This window comes from Chinchilla lanigera, unplaced genomic scaffold (assembly GCF_000276665.1).
Source record: "Chinchilla lanigera isolate Chin_1 unplaced genomic scaffold, ChiLan1.0 scaffold00094, whole genome shotgun sequence".
Lineage (NCBI taxonomy): Eukaryota > Metazoa > Chordata > Mammalia > Rodentia > Chinchillidae > Chinchilla > Chinchilla lanigera.
In genome coordinates, this window is record NW_004955495.1 from 5,327,595 (window position 1) to 5,336,715 (window position 9,121).

Below are 9,121 nucleotides of genomic sequence, written 5' to 3' on the forward strand. Positions count from 1 at the left end.
GCCCTTCAGCTCGGGCCCAACGCGAACCCCCACCTCCGTTTCCAGCTCCCGGACACCCCTTCCTGTCCCCAGGGCCCCCCCAGCTTTCAGAGCTAGTGCCTCCCCCGCTCCCGCCGGGCGCCCCCCACCAAGCCGGGCTGGGCCTCGGGCGGCCTTGGCCGAGGGCCTGGGGCGCTCCGGGCTCCCCGCCAGGCACCTCCAGCGCGAGGCTGCTGAGGGGGCCTGCGGTAGCGAGGTGGGGGACCGATCCGAGGAGCACCCCTCCCGGAAGGAAGAAGGGTGCGGAAATCAGGGGTGCCCCCCAGAACATTTTGGGAGCTGAGCGAGGCCCCTCCTCCAAGAGGACTGCGGGAAGGCCTGGATTCTCCCCCAGCTGTGGAGGGGGCTCCTCTGACCCCCACCAGGGGCAACTAGGGCGCTGCCCACATGCACCCAAAGCGCTTCGGTAGAGGGCGCACCCTGCCCCCCCCCCCGAACGGCCTTAAAGCGCACCCCACGGCCTGGGGGGGGCGCAGCGGAGGAGGAGCCCTGCGCGCCGCCCCCACCCTGGGTTCCTGGACTGGCGGGGGCAGGAAGCGGGGTGGGGGGCTGTAAACAGGGCCCAGGAAGTGGGGCGCCAGCAGGGGGGCGTCGCCGCAGCTGCGCAGGGCGGGCCCAGCGGGGAGGGCAGTGCGTGACCCCCACCGCCCCCTCCCCGCACGCAGGGCTCCTCGCACCTCCCCCAGCAGCTCAAGTTTACCACCTCGGACTCCTGCGACCGCATCAAAGACGAGTTCCAGCTCCTGCAGGCGCAGTACCACAGGTGAGAGGGGCTCGAGGACCCCCTCCCCGTGCACGCGCTGGCACACACAGGGAGAGTGGCTTGGTGTGCAGCCCGGGGCTTCCCAAAGCAGCCCCATCTCACAGACGAGGAAACTGAGGCGCGGCAAGGTGAATTTGCTCAAAGACCAGGCCTGGGAGACCTCAGAGCCCTCTCACCCTCGCTCTCCAGTGTCCATAGCGGAAAAGCCGTCCTAAGGTCCGGGGTCAGGGCAAGGCCCCCCACCATCCCACTGCCTGGGAGGTAAATAGCCTGCGCCCGGGATACGAGGCGCTGCTGTGCTTCTGCCGGGTTTTTTAAGGCCTTGCTGTGTGCAGCGTCTCGGGGATGGGATCCGTGATTGTCCTTCAGCCCAGAGAGGTTAGGATTTGCTGGGATGCACAGCGGCCGAGTGGCAGGGTGACGTCGGATCTCCAGGCCACACAGCTCGAGTTCCGGGCCGTCCGTGGTGGGGAGGCCAGGGCCGCTAGTGTTAGTGTGGCCTCAGGCCCTGTGGAGTGGGTTTACGTAGGAACCTGAGAAATACTCTCAGAGGATCCGGGGTTTTTGCCAAGAAGAGAGAGGAGAACGTTTCTCTCTTTGTGCAAATATCTAATTTTTTGGGTGTTTTCCAAGGGCGAAGAATTGAGTATACATCCTTGTGCTTCCTTCCTGTTGGCCGCTTTTTATTTTTTATTTTTTATTTTTATTCTGTTCTGGGGATGAACCCAGGACCCTTCCAGTGCTAGGCAAGCACTCCATGCTGAGCCGAACCCCAGTTTTTATTATTTGTTATTCTCAGACAGGGTCTTGTTAAGTCTGAGTTGTTAAGTCTTGAGTTGTTCAGGGAGCTGAATTCGAACTTGAGTTCTCCTGCCTCAGCCTCCGGAGTAGCTCCCATGGCAGACATGTGCTGCTACTCTTGGTCAATTGCCTTATTCTGTGCCCATTTTAAAGAGGAGGAAACTGAGGCACTGCTTGGTTCTGCTCCATGGTGTGCAGATTAGGGGCTTTGCCTGGCAGGCTTGCTGGGTCCTGCTCACCTCCCATTGAGCCCCAGGACCGACCAACTGCAGAGGCCAAAGTCAGGTTGTGCCACAGGGCTGTATGACCTCCTGGAGACCAGACACCCTCTCTGAGTTTTGGGGTCTCCATCTACTGACTTTGGGGGCTTTCACTGTGCAGAATATTAGTCCTAAGTGTTGGGGATGCGCTCAGAACCAGCTAGAAATTAACAGGCCAGAAATCCAGCTCTCTACCTCTGAACCACACCTGTCTTTTATTCCGAGACAGGGTCTTACTAAGTTGCCCAGGCTGGGCTCATACTTAGCAGCCTCCTGCCTCCGCCTCCTGAGCTGCTAGAACAAGGTGCTAGGCAGAACACACCACTCCAGCTTCCTTCTTTCACTTTTCTTTTTATAACAAGAATGGAACTCAGGACCTCGGGCTTGCCAGGCAGGCACTGCACTGAGCTACATCCTTGGCCTTTCTTCTACTTTTTTAATGGCAGCAACAAATGCACATTTTAATTTTTTAATTTTTTTTTTTTAATGGTGGGAATTGAACTCAGAACCTTGCACTTGCCAAGCAGGTACTGCGCTACTGAGCTATATTCCAGGCCTGATATGTTTATTTTCAAGCCAGGCCTAGCGGCCTGTTATTCCAGACCTCTGGGAGGCCGAGGCAGAGAGAAATACCAGGTTCTTGGGCTACAGACAAGCCCAGGAGCATTCACTGAGTGCATTCTGTATGTGAGGCACTGGTTTTTTTTGTTTTTTTCTTTGCTTTTCGTATTTTGAGGCAGAGTCTGCGTATGTTCTCCAGGCTGGCCTCAAACTCACAGTCATCCTCCTGCCTCAGACTCATAAGTGCTGGGATTACTGGTATGTGCCACCACTCCTGGCGCTTTTTTTGGTGTGGGGGTGAAGCACTGTTTAAGAACTTCTTTTATCCTCAGTTTATTTAACTAACCCTTACCACCTACTCTGGGAGGCTGGTACTTAACAAAGGAAACTGGGGCCCAGAGAGGTTGAGGAACCTGTCTAGAGTCACACAGCATAGAAATGAGGGGGATGCACAGCTGTCACCCCTGCACTTGAGAGGCTGAAGCAGGAAGGTCACTGAGAGTTCAAGGCCAGCATGGGTTACATAATGAGTTCAAGTCTGGCCTATACTACGTAGCTGGACCCTGTCTCAAACAAAAAAAGAAATAATGGGCTGGGGAGACAAGTGTGGCAGCACACTCTGTAATCTTAGCACTCTGGGAGGCTGAGGCAGGAGGATCCCCAAGTTCAAGTTCAGTGTAGACTATTAAGCAAGATCATGTCTAAGAGTAAAAAAAAAAAAATCGGGCTGGGGCTGTAGCTCAGTACTCTGGGTTGGATGCCTGGTACCATGTGGAAAAAAAGATAGCAAGGGAGCCATTAACCCAGCTGGTGGAGATGAGGAGACGCCTGTGTGATCTGATCAAAACGCTCAAAGGACAAAGGCTTTTATTTTCTTTGAGGTGGGACCGAGAAGAACCCAGAGCCTTTGCACTGAACTCCATCCTCGGTCCTCATCTGTTTTTTATTTTGAAAAATAAGTAGCCCAGGCCAGCCTGGAATTTGCAACCCTCCTGCCTCAGCCTCACAGTGCTGGGATAACAGGTGTGCACCACCATGCCTGGCTCGAAGGACAAAGCCTTAAATTCCCACCGCCCTATGGGCCTCCTGGGGTCTTCTGAGAAGCATCCCCCCCACACTGTCCTCACTGGGACTGCTGAAAGAAGCTGGGTCAGGTCACCCCTGCCCCAGGGAGTGCAAGTATGCTGTAGCACCAGCCTCCTCCACATTCCCCTGGGGCCCCTGGAGCCCTTGGGGGGGGTGCCCACCCCTGCGCTGCACTCCGCGGCCTGGTTCCTCAGCCGCCTCTGGCCTGTGCTGGGAGCTGTGCTGTTTCCCGCTGTGTGACCTCGAGACGTTCTTCACCCTCTCTGGTGTGCCCTGAGTCACTTGAGAAACATTTGGGCAGTGAGATCCCGCTGACCTCACGGAGTCTCTGAGAGCTCCTCCTCTGACTTGCATCTTTTTTTTTTTTTTTTTCCCCTCGGACTGGGGTTGCAACTCAGGGCCTTCATGCTGAGCTCCACACCCCTGATTGTATTTTTTTGCTTTTTTTTTTCTTTTTTGTCTTTTTGAGACAGGGTCTTGCTATGCAGTTCAGGCTGAACTTGAGCTCACCTTGTAGCCCAGGCTGGCCTTGAACTCAAAACGATCCTCCTGCCTCAGCCTCCCAAGTGCTGGGATTACAGGTGTGCACCACACACCCGGCTCCCTGATTTTTTTTACTTTAAGACAGAGCCTCACAAATGCTGCTCAGCCTGGACTCAAACTTGAGATTCTCCTGCCTCAGCCTCCCAACCACCAAACCCAATGGTTTTTGTTATTTCTGGTGCTTTTCTGCTATCAGATCTGCAAAGCTGCCTTCGTATTCTTCCGTCATACAGTTAAGGAAACTGAGGCCCTTCCCCCCACACCCACCCCCCTCCAGAGAGAACCCCACTGTGTTCCGCAGTTCAGCCCCCCTCAGCGCGTCCTTGCTGCGGACGCAGGGGGACAAGGGCCGGGGGCCCTCGGCAACCAAGTTTCTCTGTCCTCCTCTGCCCTCAGCCTGAAGCTGGAATGTGACAAGCTGGCCAGCGAGAAGTCCGAGATGCAGCGTCACTACGTCATGGTGAGGGCCTGGCTCTGGTGGGGACGGCGTCGAGCCCCGGGCAGGGCGAGGACCTGCTCTGCCCTCGGCCCTGCTGGCCTGGCTGCCCGCCCTGTGGTAGCCAGGGTGCCAACCCCCACCCCCGCCGGGTGCCGGCTGCCCTTGGCAGCTGCGGGAGGAGGCGGCACCAGGAACTGAGGCGGGCATCTGTGCCCCCGCCCCGCGGTGCGCCGTGAGCCCCTCTGTGCCGAGGCCGGAGTTCTCTGGCCTGCCGCCTCCAACCCCGTCTGTCCACACTGCTGGAACAAACTCTCTTGGGCCCCACCCATGTAGCCTCCAGGCCAGCAGGGTCTCAGACCCCTCCCAGGCTGCAGGACAGGCGAGGCCAGTTGCTGAAACGGCACTAAAGGGGGCTGCGTGGGACACAGCAGCTGGGGCCCTGAAGAACGCATAGGAGCCCTTTGGACAGAGATAGGGGAGTTAAGCAACGACCAGCCAAACCCACAAACTTGGCTTTCTTCAGTAGGGAGCCAAGGGAAGGCTTAGCGTAGAGGAGGGGCAGGGTCAGATCTGGGGCTTGACTAGAGAAGGCAGTCCTGGCCCCAGAAGCCGACCCAGCAGGCTTTGTTTACCCTGGATGATTTATACCGGGGAGGCTGCCTTCCCTGGAGCCCAGGCCACCCGCAGACAGGACGAGGAAAGATGAAAGGTTGAAGCCTGGAATGCGTGGGGGAGGGGCGGCGCCCGTCCCTGCCCCCACCTGGGTGCGGGCGTCTCCCACCTGCCTGCCAGCCTGCGCTTCCTTTGTCTGGGCCTTGACGGCGTCCTGCCCCATCTCCTCTCCCCCCTCACAGTACTACGAGATGTCCTACGGCCTGAACATCGAGATGCACAAACAGGTAGGGACCCTTCTGCGCCCTTGCCCCTGGGCCTGTGCCGCCTCTTTTTAATCTTACAGTGCAGGAGGTGGAACCTGGGGCCTTGGCCAGGAGCTCCAGCCCCAGTGCTTTGTAGTTTTCATTTGGAGACAGGAGGGTCTTGCCCTGTGGCTAAATTGCCTAGGCTGGGCTGAAACTTGAGATCCTCCTGCCTCAGCCTCCCACAGTGCTGGGATGGAAGTTGTGAGCCACTGTACCACTCTCTGTCCAAACCCCTTTTTCTGGCTGCCCTGGGAGTTTTTTCCTCCCGGAGCTGAAGGTGTTCCATTCTTCTGCACTGGGGAGGGTGACAGTTTATCCTTGGGCCAGGTGACCCCCAGGAGACCCTCCCTTGCCCTCTGGCCTTGGCATTTGCCTCTTTGCTGACCTGGCTAACAGGGAGCACCAGAGTCCCCTGCCTTCACCCTCAACCCCGCGGGGCCTCGCTGTCCCTACCCAGTCCCCTTACTGTCACTCTTGCTGCAGGCGGAGATCGTCAAGAGGCTGAATGGCATCTGTGCCCAGGTCCTGCCCTACCTCTCCCAGGAGGTGAGCGCCAGGCGGGCCTTGGACTTCCTGCCCCGGGGCCCCAGGGGCACCTGGCCTGGAGAGGCCCCCAGGGATTTCACAACCACCAGATGGCAGCAGGATTCCACCCCAGCCCTGGCACTGGGGATGGATGTGGGCCTTTGCACTGAGCTACATCCCCTGCCTTTTTTGTGTTGTCAGACAAGGTCTTGCTAAATGGCCCAGGTTAGTCTTGAACTTGAGGTCCTCCTGCCTCAGCCTCCAGGGTAGCTGGGATCAGTCATCTGCCACTGTGCGGCCCATTTCCGCTTTCAGCCTTGCCTGTCTTGGTGATTACCCAGGGCGAGTTCTGAAAGGACACAGGGACAGCTCCAGATAATAGAGGACACCTGGAGCCCTTCACATCTAGACTTAGCCTTTCCTTTCATAGCAGTGGGTCCCTGGTAGACAAGACAAAAAGGGAAATTGGTGGATCACAGCAGTATTTCATGGCAGCAGAGACAGACTTCCAGGCAGGACTGTGTCGGGGTGGGGGGTGGGGAATCCCTAAACCTAGATTCATACCTCAGCACTTCAGGAAGTCTTCCCACCCATGGGAGGAGAGGGGCTTAGATTGGCAGTTGTGAGCATTTAGGGTCAGGGCTTCCTTGAACAAGCTGGGCAGACACGGTGGGGCATGCCTGTCTTCACAGCTACTTGGGAGGCTGAGACAGGAGGATCATGAGTTTAAGCACAGCTTTGGCAAGTTAGCAAGAACTTGTTTCAAAAGTAAATTGAGGAGCTGGGGATTTAAGTTCAGTGGCACAGCGCCTGTCTGGCAAGTGCGAGTTCGTGAGTTCGATTCCTGGTACCAGGAAAAAAAGCCCCCAAAAAAGTAAATTAAAAGTGCTGCAGCCAGGCGTGGTGGCACATGCCTGTAATCCCAGCACTCTGGGAGGCTGAGGCAGGAGGATCGTTGCCAGTTCGAGACCAGCCTGGGCTCCAAAGTGAGCTCAAGCCCAGCCTGAACTGCATAGCAAGACCTTGTCTCAAAAAAAAAAAAAAAAAAAAAAGACAAAAAAAAAGTGCTGCAGTTTAGCTCAGGAGGAAAAAAAAGACTTCCTGGTACAGCTGGACAGGTTGGGCACTGCACAAAGACCTCCATCTTTCACTGCTGTGCAGATGGCTTTGATCGTGACCCAGGTTCCTTGCACACTTCAAAGGCCTTCTCTTGTCAGTTGTCTGGCTCTGACCTCTTTTGAGTTCTCAGTGCGTCTCTATTTGTCCCCGTTTTCGCCTGATGCTGAGACTGTAGTTTGGGGACACGAAGTGGCAGGGTTGAGGGGCCTGTAGCTACTGCAGGGGACGAGGAGGGAGGGGTATTCGTGGGGCAGGGTTCTCTGGGGGGCTCCCTGCCCTCCCCTTGCCTCACCCCAACCCCAGGATGGGGGTCACATTCCCTGACTCCTCTTTGTTGCCACCCTACTCAGCACCAGCAGCAGGTCCTGGGGGCCATCGAGAGGGCCAAGCAGGTCACCGCCCCGGAGCTGAACTCCATCATCCGGGTAGGTGAGGGGGCGGGGCAGGCAGGAGGGGGCGGGACGTACACCCGAGGCCGGGCGGGGCCTGTGACGCCCCTTCCTGTGCCCCGCAGCAGCAGCTCCAGGCTCACCAGCTGTCGCAGCTGCAGGCGCTGGCGCTGCCCCTGACGCCCCTGCCCGTGGGGCTGCAGCCGCCGTCGCTGCCGGCCGTGAGCGCGGGCACCGGGCTGCTGTCGCTGTCGGCGCTGGGCTCCCAGGCTCACCTGTCCAAGGAAGACAAGAACGGACACGATGGGGACACCCACCAGGAGGATGACGGCGAGAAGTCCGATTAGCCGGCGGCTGGGGCGGCCGGGAACAGGGCGGGTGGGGAGGGGAAACTGAGGCACAGAGAGACAGGAACGCAGAGCGCCAGACAGCTTAGCTCGGGATTGGCGACACTGGTAGTATTTATGGTCACCGCCGCCGCCGGCTGCTTGCTAGCCACCCCCTAGGTCCCCCCAGCCATCCCCAGCTCCCCCACTCCCCCCCCTCCCCCGCCTCGAGGCAAGCTGAGGGCTGGCCGGCGTCGGGACCCGCCCCCGCCCCACGGGGAGCAGAGCAAAACCTCTAGGACCCCAGCACCCCACGCACCCCCGTCGCACACATCAGACAGTCTGCCCCCAAGTGGGCCCTCGGGACGAAGCTACAGCGCCCACCCTGGCACTGCATGTACTCAATGCTACCAGCCCCTCCCCCGCCTGGGCACCCTGACTCTGACCCCACCCTGGGACCACCTCTGCTCCCCACACCTGCTCCAGTAGCCGGAGTCTCCCCCAGCCCACCTGCCCTCTGCCCTCACCCACGGAAGAAGGGGTCAGAGCTGGGCGTGGTGGCGCACGCCTGTTGTCCCAGCCCTCTGGGAGGCTGAGGCAGGAGGCTCTCAAAGTCCAGCCCAACCTCGGGCAACCTAGTGACTTAAATGAGAGCCTGTCTCAAAATAGGAACTACACAAGGGCTGGGGATGGAGCTCAGCCCAGAGGCTCTGGGTTCGATCCCCAGTACTGAAGGAGGGAAGTGAGTCTAGCTGGGACCAGCAGGGTGGGGGCAGTGCCCCAGGGATTTCCTTCTCCCCTTCCCAAATAAAGATGAGGGTACTAAAGTTGTCTTGGTTTTTGTTTTATTATATTTTGGTTTTTCTTTTTTCCTGTAACACTAGCCTGTCTTCTAAGAAAGGAGCTATATAAAAAGGGAAAAAATTTAAGTCCCCCGCCCCAGCTGTGTCTACGTAGTCAGTCTTGTCTTTGATCTCGGGAGAGGGGAAGGTGGTGTACGGAGGGTGGGCTAGCTGTGCCTTTCAAATAAAGACGTGAGAAGGTTGGTGGCTGTGTCCCTGCCTCTGTGTTGTGGGGGGTGGGGACAGGGCTTCCAGTCAGGTCGCCCTCAGAGGTCCCAGGTCAAGTTTGTATCTAGTACTCGGGTTGGAACCCAGGCCTTTGATCTGGAGCTGTGCGGCCAGACCTTTTTAATTTTTATTCCCAAATAGGTTCGTGCCAAGTTGCCCAGGCTGGCCTTAAATTCGCGATGATTCTCTTGCCTCAGCCTCTGCAGTAGCCAGGATCAAGGGCATGTGCCCTTGTGTCTGGTTTAGCCACATAGTTTGGACAATGTGGGCAAAGGGACTC

At 57.8% G+C, this 9,121-nt stretch overlaps 1 protein-coding gene across 1 annotated transcript; it reads left to right on the forward strand.

Moving 5' to 3' along the window:
• Window positions 1-704: 704 nt before the first annotated feature.
• On the forward strand, window positions 705-8,601 carry Aes (amino-terminal enhancer of split; the record flags this gene model as incomplete). The annotated part of the gene is given in 6 exon segments (XM_013505260.1): window positions 705-802; window positions 4,450-4,513; window positions 5,347-5,391; window positions 5,896-5,958; window positions 7,407-7,481; window positions 7,571-8,601. Coding segments are annotated over 6 exon segments (567 nt in total), but the record flags the coding sequence as incomplete, so codon positions are not given.
• Between the last annotated feature and the right edge of the window lie 520 nt (window positions 8,602-9,121).